The following is a 19,165-nucleotide window of genomic DNA, read 5'->3' as shown; positions in this document are numbered from 1 at the left end:
TGGTACATGGGAGAGCTTGACATTTTATCAGGTGGTACACACTGTAAAAAGTTTGAGAAACACTGATAAGTGTATGTGTGCTTTTGGAAAACATTTAAAGCTGCAGTACAGAATCTTTGAAACAAGCTAGCTTAAAACATTTTTAGAATATAAACAGAGCACTCTGCGTCTCTTTACAGCTCCTCACTCCACCGTTTGGCACTTTCCGATAGTGTGCAAATGTGGTGCACGTACTGCAGTCATACAGACAACTGGACAGTCCAAAAGTTGGCCTACCCATTACTGGCTGAGGCTTTAGTAGAGTTGTGGCTGAACCACATAAAAATATATCATTAATTTTAATCTCCCCAATCAATGATAATGTTATGTTGGAATGTTGTTAAAGAGGGTCAAAAATGTTTCAACCCAGTTTGTTTTGCAGATTCTGTATAGCAGCTTTAATGTAGGGAGAAAACAACTTCCAGATTGTGTGAGTAAAATCAGGTTTTTTCTCTTTGTCAGTTTAGCAGTTTGTTTTGCCTGTCACTGTTCCCTGTCTGTTTTCTTACCTGGTTCTTCCTGACCTTGTACTTTCTCCTCATATTCCCCTCTCCCTCTTTGGACTGGTAATCATACACAAATAGATTGTATACAATTAGATGAAAAATTACATTAATATGAAAAAAAAAATACTATTAAAATCACTAACAAAAAGTCCTCTCTCAGTGTACTTTCAACCAAAAGGCAAATAACCAAACCACATGTACATCTAATAAAAGATATAAATATTGAAACACTGATCCAACATTATTTTTGATTGACGGATGATTTGATTTTACACTTTTACCTGAATGTGGTTCCTTTTTTTTTGATAAAACTTCCTTATATCCATTATGAACCTGGCTGTCTCTCTGTACACACACACACACACACACACACACACACACACACACACACACACACACACACACACACACACACAACAATAGTTATAAGGTTAATGGGCATTCAGTCAGTTAGCATCCATTTCAAACAGGACAGTGGTAACAACAGCAGGCTACGGACAATTTTAAGTTTTAGATTTTAAATAGGCTGTATACATTTCAATGGGAGCAACAGGACGGTCAAATGTCACTGATTTTACTACAGAGCAGGACGGATTGTAGGGTAGCAAACATCGTCGGAAAACAAGTTTTCAACACTGCAGGTTACCTGGGTGTAATGTTTTTCAGCTAAACAGAAACATGGTAACTAACTATATAAAGAGTAACTGAAGGTTAAGCCAGGCACTTTCACCTCCGCTCCGCTGCGTCTCAGCCACCATCGCTCTGGCAGCAAGGGTGCTAGTGCCAGAGTAGGGGAGAGGCAGCTGGAACAAACCATTTTGGGAGTGGAGGATTATCTCTACTGTTGTTGTTAAAATGTTACGTCTCAAACAAGTACAGTAAGGTATGCTTTTTATATTTCTAGTAGTGTGTCACACAAACAGCAAATATTGTCAAAAAAAAGTAAGAAATCTTTGGGGGTGCTTTGATTCATTTAGCACCCCCCAAAATGGGCTAAAATCGCCCCTGGATGAACCTACACACTTGCTTTACTTCTCTCTGGGATAACTTTCTCGGAGATGAAATGCCGGTTTGGTAGCGAGGCTACAAATGCTCAACCAGACCGCCGTCAGGTCTGGCATGCCACAGCCGCTCTATCACGTGACGTGCTAAGGTTACGAGCTGAGTTATGCCATGTCGCTAATTTTGTGAGGTGCTTTCCTGATATTTAATGGATCGGATTACATTTTTTATTTCTCTCCGATATCCGATCCAGTAATTTAGGTCAATCCGATACCTAATATCGCCTCGGTCCATCTCTAGTTAAAAGTATGGGTACTGGTATAATACTGGCCTTGTATTTACTTGGTATGGGCTCCAAAATCTCAAGTTTGGCACAACACTGTTGCTGAGACTGCATCGACTTTCCGAGTGGGAAAGATTCAAATTCCGACTGGGAACTCGAAAATTGGGACTTCTTCTGGTCCTGTTTTGTGAAGCCACACGTGTTTGTTGGGGTCCGCCTCCTTCGATGACGTCTCCGATCCGCCGACACTTATAAGCAGAGAGCGCTAGTGCGAGACAATAGAGTTGAATCTCCATCGCGATTAACCAACCCCAGGAGAAGGACTAAAACTTGCCCTTATTAAACGCGGATGTGATATGGATGAAACTACGACACTACCACAAAGAGAAGCTGTTTTACCCAAGAGGATGCGGACTGTTTGAAACCGCTGCGGCTCAGCCAGAATTCGTGAAAAAGTAAGTTTCCCAGTTGCTCAAATACTCAAGTACAGTACAGATGTTGTGTAGTGTACGCTGCCTGCACACATGAGTCAAGCTGTGGATGAGCACAATAGACTACATTAAAGTTTAATACCAACATCCGACGTTATTGATCAGCGTTAAAACCGGATGTTACTGAGTTTTACGAGTTTAAGAAAGAGGAAAGCACAAATTTAAGCCTTACATTGAAAATACAGGCACAACCTCCCGACACACAAAGTGTCGGGAAGAGCCGCCAGTTTAGTTGGAGGGCTACATTCAGTAGCGTTTTATACCTAAAATGTAGAGTCGCGTTAACGTTTCGCTAAGATCTTGTTTTAATGACGGCAGTTAGCGTAAAGGCTCTAACATCTCAAGCACATCCCGAAGTCTGGACTCTGGTAGCCAGTCAATGTCAGAAAATGATGTTTTATGGTCTCCGAGCCACTTTTTGGTCACTGATGGAAAAAACCTGATCATTCACTCACTATTGCTCTGTGGAGGGAAAAAAAATGTTGTTCGTAAAACTACATTAAAAATAAAATTCATGCAGCACTAATTGTTTGCAAAAGGTAACCCCAGCTACCTTTCTGCATTATTTTCTAACTTCTTCAGATAACCAGTCACCACAGAGCAAGAACATTTGATGATAAAGTTTGCTGTGCTTTGCCATAATTATTGTTGTTTTATATTGATCTGATACCAAGTAAATACAGGCCGATACCCCAGGTACCGTCAAAATATGAAGGCAACTTATATACGGGAGAGGAGTGTCATTCCTTCATGCATGTAGACAGTAATGTTGTTTGGAGTGGGAAGGCTCGAGTGTTCCTTAGCTTTGACATGATCACTACCAACAATGCTCATTTTCTGGCCCGTTTTACATTGAATAACAGTCTGTTTAGAATTGGCTATTTACCTCTTAAGCAAGCATGTTCAGAACCCCAAATCCTACTAACAAACCTGTGTGCATAATTAGCTAGCAATTGTAAAATCTACAAACGTCCATATGTGTGCTTGTGTTTTTATAATATTAAGGATCTTGATCGATACTTTATTGTTCTCACTGGGAAATTTGACTTCAGTTTTATAAAGCTATGTGTCATCATATTTTAGGCTTCTCTTTGATTCTATTGGATAGAGGGACAAAAGCCTTCTTTCAGTTTGTACTGCCAAACTCTATGCCTTCCTAATGGTAGCAGTGCCCAGTTCAAGTACAAGATGTAGGATGGATCACAAAGAATTCTGTGGTCAAAAACTGGTTGAAGACTAACATGACTGTTCTGACTAACAGTGTAGTCTGAAACGAGTAAGTTAACTTGGGTAAGGAAAGTTCAAACTGCAGCTTCAAATTGTAGAAAATATTTTATTCAGTTTCAATAAACTGAATGGGGAACTCTTTGTACAATCTCAGCACATGCAGACACACAGTATTTGTCTTAGATGGATACTCAAACCTTAATATACTTGTGTTCAAAAGACTCTTAGTTGTGAGATAAATGCAACATTTATTAAATATATGAGGCAGCTATGTGACCTAAAATAAAGAGTGTATTATCCGTGTGATATTCCTGTGTTTAATAACATTTTACCTTAACATATGAAATTATGATCTTGTGCTATAACCGAGCTGTATACATACCTTTTGAAATAAACACACTAACTAATTAAAGATTATGCAGTAAATGGTAATATTATTTACACAAATAAAATCTGTCGAGGATATGATTAGATTAGATTATACTTTGAATGCAAATAACTGATGTAGGTAGTATGGGTGCAAATTAACACCCATTCTTTTAACAAATGTTGACGACATCTAGATTTGTCTTTGTTCTAATGGTTTTAGGGCCATTGGGAAATGTAGCAGGTTGTTGTAGGACCTCTTTTGTTCCGACTCCTGGGAACTCCTGGGAATCTGTGTTATCAGTGTCTTGGCACTTCAGTGTGAGTGGGTGATGTACTGTGTTGAAGGACTCCTGATTCAAAAGCTCAGTTGTTTTAATTCTCATAGTTTTTTTTTTTTTTTTACATCGGTAAGACAAAGAGTGTGAGGTTTTGTGTGGACCTAACTCTGGTCAAACAAAAGATTCTTGCTTTTTTGTGCAAGTTGTTTTTTTTTCTTTTTAAATACATCAATTCATGTTTTTTCTAATCACTGCATTTCTCCAGCTCTTTGTCAAAGCATGTTGTTACATTTCAGAGTTAAGGACCTCCAAATGTTGTCCGACAGAAGGAGCAAAATACTGTGACATAAAATTTGTGCAGCAGTTGTTTTGTTTAGTAACCAATGTATGCTCTCAGTCATCCAAGTCATGGTAGTTGTAAGTGCTTGAATTGAAGGCTCCTGGACTTCTTTTGAGGTTCTTGAAAATGTTTTACCTCTCAATATAAAGGCTTCTGCAGTTCTAACAGCTGATGGTGAGTTAAAGATGTGATTGTTGTAAGAACTTGGAAAAAAAGAAGACAACTGGACTTCTTTTGAGATTCTTTAGTTCTAAAACTTGATGAAACAACAACAGCTATGTTAAAATGCAGCCAGGAGGTCCAGGAGGAGCACTTCTACCTTAAATCTCAAGAGGCTGTATGATAGGGTGTGGCAAGATCTCAGAGATTTTATCGAAGGACCTGTTGTTTTCACACAACGGCTTAATTGATTATTCGCATGACCAATTGTGGTTTAATGACCCTCAGGACAACTGCCCAACAGGGACAACCCCCACTGAAGTAAATGGCCTCCTTTACTCCTTTCTCAAAGCTTCTGGTTTCTCAGTCCAAACTGTAAAAATTTGTATCCTTGAACGTTCCTTCTCCTTTACCTGAAAATGTTTTGGGGTGGCTCTAGCTCAGGAGATGGGGTGGGTCACACTACTACTAATCAGAAGGTTGGTGGGTACACACTTGGCTGCTTCAGGCTACGTCTACACTAGCCCAGATAAATTTGAAAACGCTCCACGTCCACACTAATGTTTTCAGTCGTTTTCACAGAGTTGTGCGTCCACATTGAAACAGCCGGAAACGCTTACGTTGCAGTACTACGCATGCGTGAAACGGAAGACCATTCGACCTGCCTCATTTCTGTCTTATTTACTTTCCGGCTCTTTGAAACGTCGCAGCAAAATGTTGAGGAAAAGCACCAAGTTTTTTAAATGGACTAACAATGAGGTGGAGTTGTTGCTGCGAGTAACAGAAAAGTACAAACTTGCAAAAGTGAGTGAGAATTAAAGAATTTGAAGAAAAGCTATCTGGAACATGTACAGACTGATATTAATCTTTAATAGGGCTGTCAAAATTGAGAGCAATCAAAACAACTGCTGTATAATGCCCTCCGCTACCTTAGTTTAATTGTTCACGACTTGTTCATTGTTCATGACTGCATCACATGACTAAAATGTGTCATCGTTTTTGAAAAGGCTCTGTGTTCGCTGTCCACACTGCAACGCAAAAACGGCGTTTTCAAATGTATACACTTTGGAGAGAGTTTTCAAAACGCTGCATTTTCCTTGACCGAAAGCGCCGTCTCAGTGTGGACGGAAGACCAAAATGGAGAGAAAGAGATGCATTTTCAAACAAAAACGTATTAGTGTGAACATGGCCTCAGTCTGCATGCCAACGATCCTTGAGCAAGCTACAAACCCCAAATTGGTCTCCGATGGGTCCAGCTGATATCTGCAGTTATCGATCATAGCTGAATGAGGCACGTTGTATAAAGCACTCACCTGGATTAGAAACGTGCTGCATAAGAACCGATCCATTTACTATTTTAAAGATGAATGAGAATCTTAAAGTTACAAATGATAATTAATGTAATGGTACAGTTGGCCCTCTGTAATAATTTAAAGATCCTCTTTTGTTTGAAGTCACCAAAGACCAGCAGTGTCCACACATTGAGGTTAAAATCGGAAAACATTCTTTAAATAAAACAAAATAAAATTTTTTTTTTTTTTTTTTTTAAACTATTTTTAATCAATATAGTCCCAGACAGCTGCTGTATATGGATCAAACAAACTCAAGGTTTGTTAATATAAATGTATGTCTTCTTTTGAAAGGTACTCTTAATATTTGTAGCTTGAGAAACCTGGAAAAAAGCACCTCACCATCATATGATGGAAAACTACAGCCAAGAATCATAAGGACACCCGAAAGCCTTGGATTGAACATTATCCAACATGTCCAAACACATTCTTTTCGTTTTTTTCAAAGCATAAAAAGGCATGTTGTTACAAGATGGTTTACATTTTTATAATTGATATGTTGCTATGCTATCACATTGTACAGTCCCTCTTATCACAGAGTAGAGAACTCTTCACATTCATGATTTTCAGGGTCTGACAACATAGCTAATGGATCCCTGAGCACTCAAAAGCTGGATGCCATTGACCTGCGGCAAGCATTAGTAAGGTTATTAAATTTGCAGGATAAGTCTTTTCCAGGAAAGACCTGGTGCAATTAAGAGGCAAGTTTGGCTGGTGCTGTGTATTTCTAACAAGATAGGGGGCTGAAGATTTTATCGAGGATATGTGAATAATAATTATATTATAGCGTTGTTATTATGCTCCAAGACATTAAGAACAGTAATAGACTGAACTAAATTAAATAATACAGTGTATTAATTTTAAAATATAAGCAATAGCTCTATAAATACAAACACATATATGAATAAATACAAATATTACTGAGAATAACTATATATGTTTGACATTTTACTGTAAACTGTAAAAAAATGTGTTATTTTGACCATAGAGAATGTCCAAAGGGTGTAACTACTGGATGGAGGGATTAGATGGAGGGAATTGCACAGGGAGATGGCCACAGGTACGAATGATTTCCTTTGTCGTTCACTGGTGCATTTGGACAATCTTAGTCTTTCACTGAACGTGCTCCTGTGAGTGGCTGGCATGTCACGGAGTGGGTCTTGGACAACAACCGCTTCTCCGACAGCATCTTAAGGGTGTCCAGCTCCATCCTGATTACATTACTAGCCTTGCGGATTAGTTTGAGTCTGATCTGCAACCTTCAACCTGCTGCCCCAGCATGCAACAATTTAGCCCCTTTTTCATTAGTACCTACTTGGATTGACTCGGCACCATTCACCACGATTTTCAGGGTTTTCCACTAGGTCATAGTACCTGCTCGGCTAGGGTTCAAAGGGATCTAAGCAGGTGCTAAAATGTGATGTCATCAGACTGCATGTGACCGATTGGCTGGTCAGTAGCGTCACTTGATGAGTTGTGAGAAGGTCTCGTGCACGAAAATCAATATCGCCATTTTTGAAACCCAGCAACGGGGAAATGGTTGCAAAAACACCGTGTTCCCCAAGTCCGAGCAGTAGGCATATTCAGCCTTTGATATCTGCGTTTGTAGCGTTCGTGCCGCATAATATGTTGTGGGACCCTCGCATGAGTTGCTATGACAATGACCACACACATCAGGAGGTACTAAATTATAATGGAAAACCAGTCGATCCCAATCGAGTCATGTCCAAGTAGGTACTGTTAAAGTACGCCGACTTCACGGATTCTTTTTTGATGGTAGTGATCAGGCGGAGACTTTCAGATGTCTTTATTTGCGCTGGAAGTAAATAAAATACAGATGCATCTGGAGCTCATCCTATGGAGTCCTATACTAAAGGCTGATCTGAGGAGCATTCCTCACACACACCTTTATAGCGTAAGGTGGGGGGTGGGTGGGGGGCTGCCCTTTGGCACCCCTCCTCAGTAGTCTTCCACTACCCTTTCTATTGTTCACCCTGGGGTTGCCCTCCTCCAGGCTTGTACCTGTGGCTTCCTGTCTGGGGGTGGGGGTTGGCAGTTCTCCTGCCCTGCACCCCAGCCCTTTGTTCATATTCCAAGACTATTTTTTTCTATATGTATTCTTACCCCCTAGCAACCGCCATATTATAATGTTGCAAGCAATCACAAACTCTAGTCTCTCTAACTCCAATGTATACCAAGCAATCTATTATTCTCAACAGTACTAATGGATAGGGGGTTATAGGGGATGGCACTGGCCACAACAGGAGACGACTCTGTCCCTTCCTGCGCAGTGGTGTTTTTAACCCAGTCCACTTTATGGCCTGGACATGGGGTCATTTCCAGGCTTGTCCCCCTTCCTTCGCCTCTTACTCTTACCCCACTTTACTTAGACAGTTCCTTTTTTTTTTACCACACCCAAACTCAACCTTGGTTCATTTCCTGTTATGTCCTTTTCTGACAATCTCTCTTTTTACCGCACCAAAACTTCTTACTTGGGCAACAATGGACAGTCTGAGCTGGGACAATGGAGTCTGTGTAGAAAGTTATGTCGTTTGTGTTGCACTCAGTAAACCGATGTTTGATGTTCTAACCAGAGTGTCTCCCAGTCTGTTCAGCTAAGGCCTTCTCTACCCACCTCCTAATACTCCTGGTGTCTGTGTGACCTACCCAGTGGGGTTATAGAGGAGAAATTGTATGAATCCTTGACCAGGCTTAGCATGCAGTAGGTCAGCAGAGGGAGAAATGTAAACGGCCACTTAAGGAAAAAAAAATTTATGTGATTTATTATTTGCAGCTTTAAACCGTATGCTATAGCTTCCTTATTCTTTGCTGGAAGTGTCTAGAAATTAGGTTATGCATGTGTCATACAAGATGGTGTGCAGAACCATGTAACGTGGGTTATATTCAGTGGTTGAGAGGAAGCAGCAGAAACACGTAGCAGGACAGTCAAAAACCCATAACCACACTGGTACTGGGAATTCCATACTGCTTGTCCTTTAATAAATACACTCTTCATCAACCTTACAAGGCCTTGTTGAATGGCTACTATCTTATCATACATGAAGCGAGTAGTATTCATACAACCTGTAACATACTTTGAGTTAGGGAGGTAAAGATATGAGGTCCATCTCGATCCATGTGTCTACTATCTCCTTCCTTCCTTCCTTCCTTCCTTACTTCCTTCAAAGCCCAGACGTCTCTCTCCCCAGCCACCTCCTCCATCTTATGTGAGGGAACACCAAAGCATTTCCAGGGCAGCTGATCGACATAGTCTTGTCTCACTGCAGATAAGCCCCAATCTCTGTAGTCTACTCCTAGATATTCTGTCCATTTAAAAAAAAAAAAAAAAAAAAAAAAAAAAAATGACCCGATTAAGTGACAAAGGGCAGCCCAGATGGAGTCCAACGCCCCTTGCTGTAGTTGTGCAGAGTGAATGGCTTGTAACAACGGGCCAGACGTCTCACATTCCTGCAGCAAGGGATACCCTGAGAGATGCAATCAATGCCCTTCTCAAAGTCTACATGTAGATGGGTCTGGCAAACTCCCATGTGCACTTCTATATTCTCAAGGATAAAGCACTGGTCCAGCATTCTGTGACCAGGATGAAAACCGTATTCCTCCTGTATTTGGGTTTCCACTAATGTACAAACTCTCTTTTCCAGTACCCTAGGATAGACCTTCCTGGGGAGGCTGAGGAGTGTCTTTATCCCTTATAGTTGGGGGACTGAAGGGTGTGCTCCACCTTAAAAATGGGGACTACCATCCTAGTCAGACAATCCAGAGGCAGATCTTCATGTGACATTGCAGAGGCATGTCAGCCAAGACAGCCTTGCAGCAACTGGAACTTTCAGGAGCTCAGTCTGAATATCATGTACCCTAGTGTCCCAGCTAACAAGTTGTTTAATTACTTGAATAACCTTGCGCCCAGTGATGTGAGCTGTTTCCCTCATCCCCAGATTGCTTGCTCTACAGAAGGTGTGTAAGTGGGATAAAGGAGGTCCATGAGGTATTCCTTCTCCCGCCCGATTATGTCCTCACTTGAAGTCAGCAGCACCCTACCCACACAATTGGCCATTTGCGTTGAGCACAAGTTCCCCTTCTGACTCACCTGACAGCTTACCAGAATTGCTTCAAGGTGGTCCGAAAGGCTTTTTCCACGGTCTCACTGAAGTCCCCATACACTCAAGTATTTGCTTTAGCCACTGTATGAGACTTGTTCCGCTTGGGCTGCCAGTACCTGTCAGTTGGTTCCAAAGTACCACAGGCTAACGAAGCCCAATAGAACTTAATCTCCTATATCCACCATGGCAGACACCAAACACCTTGCAGCTGCAGCTTCATGTGGCAACTTTAACAATAGGGGTGTGGAACATGGTCGATTTGGACTTGCTGTCCTCAGCGTCCCTCGGAATACTGTTGATCTTGTGGACAGTTTGTTTTTTCTACGCCTACATATATTTAGAAGTTGTTTGTGTAGACCAGGGGGAAGGTCAGTATAGAAAGGGATGTGAAACCAGGGTAAAGGTTGGGTTAAATGTAGGAAAGGGGATGTGAAACTAGGGTGACAGTCGTCTTACACACGAGTGTCAAGAGGCTGGGACATGCCTGTGCACCAACAAAGGAGAACCAATAACTTGCTGGCCCCTCGCCAACAGTTTTGGCCAATCAAATAGCGGTACACAATCTCATATTGAACAATGTGCGTTAGGGTCTCTCTTCTAGCAGGTTGTTCTACAGCTAACTGCTTGCAGAATATGGTTTTCCAATCAGTAGAGATCCAAGTGCGTGCTTATGATTTGAATTGCTTGTGTGAAAATAAAAGGTGTGGCTATCTGATATATCGAATCACACTTCAACCATTTGAGAGGAGTTCTTGCAAAGTTCATCCACCAAAGGATATTCTGTGTAACTTCCCTGTTGCCAGCACCTGTTTGGAATGCCACAAGCAACTACTGGTTAATCCAGTCGTGCAAAACATATATGAGTAATTCATGACTCTTTGTGTCTATGATATTATCGTACTAAGGAGTATTAAATGACACATAATAAATCTTGGGGAAATCTGTTTATGAAGAAAAAAATCAGATACTAGAATTCTTTTTAGTCACCTGTCCTAAAAAAGTCCTGTATTAGTTGGTCGCTATAAAAAGTAATTTGAAGGATCTTCTCTTGTAAGAACCCCCCCCCCCATCTTGCCAAAAATATTTCGCTTGCCAATGAAAATCATTGAATCATTAAAAGAATGGTTCTCGCCCATGTGCTCAATAAATTCCAGTGTGGCACCATGATAGGATGTCAGCTGTACAGCAAGTCCAGTTGTGCTACTAAATATTCCAGGCAACTGTTAGTGGTATTATAACAAAGTGTAGGCAGTTTGGAACACAAGGAACTGAGCCACAAAAGCCATTACAGTTTCTGAGTCAGTTGCTAGAGACCTCCAAACTCCATGTGGCCTTCAGATTAGGAATGCTTGTTTTTTTTTTTTTTTTTAAATGGCTGAACAGCCATTTAAGGATCCAGGATGTGTTGTTGTTTTTCAGGAGTTGGACTCTCCCCCTTGGTTCTAGTGAAAGGAGGTCTTAATGGTTCAGCATACCAAGACATTCTAGATAATTTCATATCAATATCTCTAGACTCTAGCTTGACCATGGGTTCAAGTCCCTTTTACCATAAATTAATACCCTGTCACCGTGAAGTTGAAACTCTTAACATCAGATGGATTAAAAATGATACTGTCTAGCACATTTAAACACCCTCAGCACAATTGTGACATACTTTGAGATTATAAATACATTTTTGAGATCTAGAGTAGCTGTTGAGCATCAGAGCGGGTAATGCGTTATCTTTAAACTATTGTAGTTTTCCTTAAAATGCCTTAATTTCAACTCATGTTTGGGTTTCATTTTAAAAGGCTTTTTTTTTTTTTTTTTCTTTTTTAAGAAAAGGTTGGAAGAAAACCTGTTTGTGCAAACAGCCATGGCATTGTAAGAACAAAACCCTGTTTATTTATTGTACTTCTGGTCAATACTTCTATTGCTGATAATTGGTTAAAGTTTTTTTTTTTTTTTTTTTTTTTTTTTTTCTAGCTGTCAATGGCCAGTTTTGGGAGGGGGCGTGTATTTAAATCAATACTTAAATCATTTATCAATATTCCTTTTCCAGAATATTGATATTAAATAAGTACAGTAAATATGGGTTCTTGTGTGTTTTTGTAATTTAAATTTATTTGCTGTCATTAATAGATTTAAAAAAAAAAATTTTTTTATGTTATTTTATTCATTTATTTTTTTTTATCCCTTTTCAGGATCGTTCCCATTTGAACCCACTACAAACCTTAACGGAGGAAGAAGATGCAGTCCTGCGCATTGATGAATGGACAACACCAGCAGATTAGACAAGCCTCTCAGCCCTCGCAAGCTGCTCCTTATCATGCCCACGATGCAACAAGAAATCTGCAATCTTGGACTCCAACTCAAACCATCCACTATCAAGCAAGAAACCTAGGAGTCCAAAATGTACACTCTGAACATTTCCCTTTGCACAATGGAGCTTATTCTAACAGACAAATGTCAAATTTGCAGACTTCTGCAGGAACTTATCAGGAGGTTTCTTCTCAGCAGACCGGTGGAGGCAATAACAATAGTTATTTTTCTGATATGTTATTTAACTATATTCAAAATGTATCAGCTAATAAGCAAAGTGGAAACCCATCTTTGCCAGCCTCTGGATTTCAGATTCCCACTCTGCAAGACTGTGATCAGAATTCATCAACTCAGAGTCCATCTAACCAGATGAACTCAAACGCTACATATACCCAGCAAGGCATGTCCACTCATTGGAAAGAGTCAGTGGTTGTTAATGAGAGACAAATGATAGGAACACGGGATAGAACTGTGACTGATATCCAGCATGCCCGTGTTCAGCAGGGCATGCAACAGAATGTGAATGGAGACTTGACAAAACCCATTTCAGCGTACACTACACCAACTATCTCATTTCCAGCTGAACGTGGTTTATGTACCAGCACTATGATGTCTGGCTCTGAACAGACTGTGTACCTTGTTCCGAACAATCAGGTTCAGAGACAAAGCGGCACTCAGCATGGATTCTCTCCTGTCATCTCACAGAGTTACAATATGGGAACCTCTCAGACTTCAGGAAACAATAACACTGCAACATATCCACCATCAAGTGCACAGAATTCTTACTTTTCCACCACGAGCCACAAAACTCAGCAACACTCGGCTCAGCACCAATTAAGACACAACAATGGGATCAAGACTGCCACCTACAATAACTCAAATTTTTATAAAAAGTATGAAAATATTACTCACTCTGCAAAAATGAGAGCGCGTCAGATAAAAACTTCTACACAACAGAAAGTGATCAGGCACTCATTAAGTGCAGATAGTTTAAATAATTCATGTACTCCTGGGTCTGATGGTTGTCCTGCTCCTCCACCATACAGCTATTCAAATCACAGACGGCAGCAGTTTGTCAGAACGACCACAATGATCGTGTCTAATCAATCTAATATTCAACCTGGGACTTCGGCTACCCCTAAAAATTATAGTAACTTGAATGCCATCAAGTTATTACCCGGCCATTCTGGACAGTCTTTACCTCAAAGCACTCAAAGTGTAATGTCAAGAACACAGCATGCTGTAAGTAGACCCCATCAGCAAACCTGTGTACCTAACAGTTTCCACAAATCTGCTGCAGGAAATGAAAAAAGCCCAAGTAAGGAAAACAATGAAATTCATTCTAAAAAGAACTGTAGCTTAATTGAATTGTTGCTTGGTTCATCCCTGCTGCCGGAATCTGCTGACAGCAAGACACGATCATCAGTAGCAAGCAGTTTTGAGACGCTACCATCAGTCCAGTTAAACGACAGCTCTGTTCACTCATCACCTGGAAACGCCGGCACCAAAGCTGTTGCTGTTGTACAACCGCTGCCGTCACTGGAAAGTCAGCTTCACAATGACCATGCTTCTTGTGATTCCACAGCAGGAGACTCTTTAAACAACCCTAAGAAAACTTTTGCTTTGGATACCACAGCAATTAACAAAACGCTGCCAACTACAGAGTCAGGGACACAAAACACAGGGAAACAGTCTGAACTGGATGTTAATGTTCAAAATTCAATTCCATCCCAAGAATCAGTAAGCCAAAATTCTCCTGAAGACCAAAGTGGGATTCAGACACTTTCAACATCACCCGTTTCTGACCTTTCCGCACTCCCAACAGCCCCATGGACATTATTGGCACTAACGAAGTTGATAAAAGATGCAGAAAAGAATCAGAAAGAGCCCAGCGATTTGAAAGAATTACACACTGCACAAAAAATATTAGACCTGTTTTGGGAGGGAAAACTTGAAACATTACAAATGTACTCAAGCAAGGTATGCTTTCTCCAGGTTTTAGAAGTTAAAGACTTCTGCAAAAAATATTTAACAGCCAACTCTGTTGTACTGTTGGAGGTAGATGGCAATTTTGAGGAGCAAATGAAAAGCTACCATGTCCTCAAAGACAATGAAGTATTTTCAGAATTGCCTTACAAATCATCATGGTTAAATCTAAATGAGCAGTTGGATGAAATAGACAAAGAATTTGGTTTCCCATTGTCTTTGAAACATCACACTTTATTGCTTGAGAGTGATGGCCAGAAAGATCAGATGCACATCAACAACAGTGATCCTGCAATTGTGAGTAAAGTGCCAAGCAAGGTCTTGCCATTAAAAGATTTTGAACCTGTTGATTCAAATGAAGGAAAAGAAACCACCACACTTGAACCCCCCTCAATTCAAACTTCCTCCCCTAATCAGACAGATGGTTCCAGTGACCCATGTTTGTCACTGAAAATCCAAGTTATGCCTCCAGAAGAAGCCAGACGTTACCATGAGCAAATGGAAAATGCGATGCCACAAAGTATGGATGCAGAGAGGGTCGTAGGTAGTTTCACGGAGAGTGAGACACCTGATAATACAGAGTCCACATCGAGGAAATCAGAATTGGAAACGGTGGAAATTGGCATAAGTCAGTCGCTTTGCTGTCTTACAAAGCTGTTGGAAATGACTATAGGGTCAAGTACACCTTCTGATTGTAAATGCCACAGCCAGAAAGAACAAAAGTATAGAAAATGGATCAACAAGACCAGTGATATTGGCGAAACAGTTGTACTAAAGCACAATAACCAGTTTGGGAAGGATCCAGTAAAGGACAAGGAGAACACTGATGATCAAGTTGTGACATTTAGTGGCCCTGAGTTTTGTAGCCTTCTTGATCAAGCCATAGATTTGACTGAAGATGATGACCAACCTCATTCGCCTTCTGAACTAAATTCTAAGAACCACTGCAAAATAGCCAATACCAGTCATTCAAGTGTTATATTTATAAATGATGAAGATGAAGATCTCTCCAGTGGTGAAAACGAAATTCTTAGCCAGAAGACAGATCTTGCCATAAAGATGTCTGAACGTGACGATAAGTGTGGACAAGAACAACCGAAGTCTAAACCATTGAGTCTGTCAGGTGCCTCAGTCAGTACTGACAAAGCTGAAACTGACAAATTCTGCAGCACTGAGACTGAGATTGCCATCCAGCTCCTGGATCATGGCAGGAGTTGTGAAGAAGCTTTAGATGTGCCAGCATCCCCTTTGAAAACCACAGAGCAATCTCAAATCTGTGCTAACAGTGACTTTAAAGCATCTGTGAAGCATAAAAAAACCAAAAGAAAACACAAGAGACTCGAATGGGATAATGAATTTGGTCCACCCCAAAAGGAATCAAAGAAATGCAACTCACCTGTTGATCTTAATTTAGAACATGCCCTTGATGGTGTTTCAAAATGTGAAAAAGAGCCTGATGTTGAAGCTGAAGCTCTCAATATAGACTCAAAAAGAACTGCAGAACTGGTGCTGTTTGGCTCAGCTCAACAAGACAAGTGTGCTTTAACTGGCAGCAGAAAAGCCCATTCCCCTTTTGTAAAGAATGCGTCTAAGGCAGCACACCCGAGGCCTCCAGAAGTTCTTACTGTCAATCTCAACCCTTTGAGTAGCAAGTTCAGTGACACGGTCTACAACAGGAATTATTCAGTCAAACAACTAATTCATGACAAATGGTGGAGAAGTTTTCAACCGACTAAAGCCAGTCACAAAAAAAAACTTAAACGCCGTTCTTACTCTGTAGCTGGGGGTAGCTTGATGAAACGAGATGAAACTAAGGACTCCCGGAATCTGAAGACGCTTGGAGAGGAGAAGAAGGATATCATCGCTGATAATAAGAGACGTTCCTCTAAAAATGAAAGCCAAAATGTCAAACCTTGCCAGGAGCACATAGTCTTGAGGTTCAGTGTTCTACCCAGTAACTTTGACCTCAAAGATGGATCCAGTGGCAGGAAGGAATCCACCAATCCAGTTTCAGGTAAATACCAGAGATTAGAGGGGTACCGTCAGGCAATACTGTGGGCAATATTAGAATATCTGTTGAAAACAATGGGTCACAGAAGGCTGATTCTTGGTTTATTTTGGTAAAAATTGTGATATCTCCAGATAGTGCCACACTCACTCTGTTTGGTAAAGATCCAAAATTATGAAGCAAAAAGTTCCAAAGCACCAATCATCTACTAAAAATATTTATTCTTTAAAGATTTTAAATTTCAATGCTTTATTGTAATTCGCATATAATGCCCCACTTTTTTTTTTTTTTTTTTTTTTTTTTTTTTTAATTTATTGCATGTTAGAAGGGTGATTGGCAAATATATTGTGTTGGAGTATCTACATAAAGCAGGGACGTGCAACATAAATTGACCCAGAAAAGACTAATCACATCTGTGCTCCTTTGATGGGTCATAGTTGGAGTGGGATACTGGTGTCTTGCAGGTTAGAGTGGTGGTAAACATGGGAAATGTACTGTGTGTGTGTGTGTGTGTGTGTGTGTGTGTGTGTGTGTGTGTGGGGGGGGGGTTTACCTGGGAGCTAGCAAGGGATGAGGTCACGAGTGGAGAAAGAACAGGGTTTAAAACGGTTTTAAATGGTTCTATAGAGCTGTATTATTACTTTGACCTTTGACTGAATGGCACAATAGATTAAATATGTAAAATTAGAATTTTCTCAAATTGAATGAATGCATTACGCAAATTAAGATTCAAAAATTCCTTAAACAAAATTGTTACTTTTTTTAAATTTATTTTTTTTATTCGTCTTTCCAGAAGAGCGTACCGTCTTTACAGATAAGCCAGAAAAAGAGCAGAGCGCTGCTACAGCTGTCACAAAACCAAAAGGTAGCAACTACATCTGAAGCATGCATCAATTCTTATTCTGCTTTTTTAAAAATGTTAGTAATTAGGCTGTTTTTGTCTAATGATTATTAATTCCATCATAGGTAAATGGGGTTCGAGTCTGCAGAAGAATAGACCTCAACATATTCCCAAGACCTTCAGCCTCTTCCACGAGTATCAGAAGAAATACAAAGAGCGGGCTCACTCAAAAGATGAATAATGTGAAAGATGTCTTTTCTCAGGGAATATTTTTTTCATTAAAGACATTTAGTACAAAGATTTTGACTAAAATTATGCCTTTGTAACTTTTTGTTGTTTACATGCCTGTAAAAAGCGTTACAGTCATGAGCAGGTGTAGTTACTGACTTTTCGAGACGTGGGAATTTGGCAACCTTTACGAATGTGTTCAAGTAATGACATTCTGTCTTGGTTATTATTGTGTCACTGCTCCTTGTCGGTTCTCCACTGTACTCGGGACAGTGGAGAAAGGAAGACATGGTGTTTGCTGTTGGTGCAGTTCTGTTTAATGAGCTGAGAAGCTCTGAAGATGAATGAAAGGTGCGCGTCGTTTTATCTTGTGTCTGTGCATCAGTGACTGCAGACTTTAGATAGTCTAAATGTTCAAGTTAACAAATGACATCCATGAAAGGGGGTGTAAGTCTAAAATCTTTTTTTACTTTTACAAAAAAACTTGTAACATTTGCATTGTGAGTTTTTTACTGTTTTTCTACACTTTCAGTATTTGTATTTTAACTTTTCTACTATTAAATTATCAATTTTTAATGTGGTTTTGTCTTTGTCTAAACTAATAGTAGATATTATAGTAGATTAATAAATAAGCTGCAACAGTTGTTTAGCATTAAAGGGAAGTGGCTTGCTTCCTGGAAATAATCTGAAACAAACCCAAATTACAGGAAGCTGAAATGGCCATTAACGGTTTTATTCTGCTCCTTGCAACGATCCTCTTTGTTGATCTTATTGTGTTGCTTGATATAAAATCAAAAATGTTTATTTTATATTTTTAAATCTGTTTTCTTGATATTACCCTAGGCATCTGTCAGATGTTAATAACAGATGTGGACCTGTTCTGAATGTGAAAACTAGCCCTGTTCAAACAACATCCAATTTACAGGCTTGTTAGAACTCACTCCCTTAAGTAAAACACAAGTTTCATTTTGAGATTCATATCCTTTTTAGATGATCGCCCTTATACTGCTGACATGTTGCTACTTGAGAGACTAACCCTCCTTATCAGTGTAAATTCACCAAACTACCAGCTATCACCTCACTTGCTGATCATCCAGTATGTGTGGAACAAGCTGTTAGACTCATTTGATCTTGTTGGGCTGATGTTGTGTCAGTTACTATGTGCATCAAATGAAACTAATGTTAAATGTAGGCGATATTACAATTAATAAATTAGTAGGCGACGTAAAGCAGGTTTGATAAATAGTACATATCACAACATACAGGCGATTCAGCTGATCGCACACACACGTGCCTGCAGGACTTTCTATGTAGCCTATGTCACTTTTTTAAAGACACCTGATCAAATATAAACGTAATTTCAAAAAAAAGTTTTCTAAAATATCTATAAAGCAGAGGAAAGTCAAACTGATGCATTTTTGCTTACTGATCACAGTCATGTTTGATTTGTACTGACCTAAAGTTGCTTTTAAAAATACTGATGTTATCGCTCTTTGATCAGAATCAAATGTGGTTACTATTTTTTTTAGATATGATATGGTGACCTCTAGTGAGTTCTTTCATTCGTCAGAGGTAAAATTTCAGTATGTGTGTGTTTCAACATTGAAACTTATGTCATGAAGCTCCCAGTGGATGGT

General features: G+C 39.9%; 1 protein-coding gene across 1 annotated transcript; it reads left to right on the top strand.

The window, feature by feature from the left end:
- Positions 1–2,102: 2,102 nt before the first annotated feature.
- si:ch211-106e7.2 lies at positions 2,103–18,104 on the top strand. The gene is made up of 4 exons (XM_031732184.2): positions 2,103–2,285; positions 12,348–16,465; positions 17,253–17,324; positions 17,426–18,104. The coding sequence occupies exons 2-4, from the start codon at positions 12,394–12,396 to the stop codon at positions 17,539–17,541; spliced, it is 4,260 nt and encodes a 1,419-aa protein (XP_031588044.2). The 5' UTR covers positions 2,103–2,285; positions 12,348–12,393; the 3' UTR covers positions 17,542–18,104.
- Positions 18,105–19,165: the final 1,061 nt, after the last annotated feature.

This window comes from Oreochromis aureus, linkage group 7 (assembly GCF_013358895.1).
Source record: "Oreochromis aureus strain Israel breed Guangdong linkage group 7, ZZ_aureus, whole genome shotgun sequence".
In the NCBI taxonomy this organism is placed as follows: Eukaryota; Metazoa; Chordata; class Actinopteri; order Cichliformes; family Cichlidae; genus Oreochromis; species Oreochromis aureus.
This window is presented reverse-complemented; position numbering and strand designations above follow the sequence as displayed.

What these genes read in the sequence shown, in the direction of transcription:
- si:ch211-106e7.2 (XM_031732184.2), top strand. Translation starts at nt 12,394, where the DNA reads ATGCAGTCCTGCGCATTGATGAATGGACAACACCAGCAGATTAGACAA. An exon ending in ATCCACCAATCCAGTTTCAG is followed by an intron (nt 16,466 to 17,252) that starts GTAAATACCAGA and finishes TCGTCTTTCCAG; the next exon opens with AAGAGCGTACCGTCTTTACA. An exon ending in AGCTGTCACAAAACCAAAAG is followed by an intron (nt 17,325 to 17,425) that starts GTAGCAACTACA and finishes ATTCCATCATAG; the next exon opens with GTAAATGGGGTTCGAGTCTG.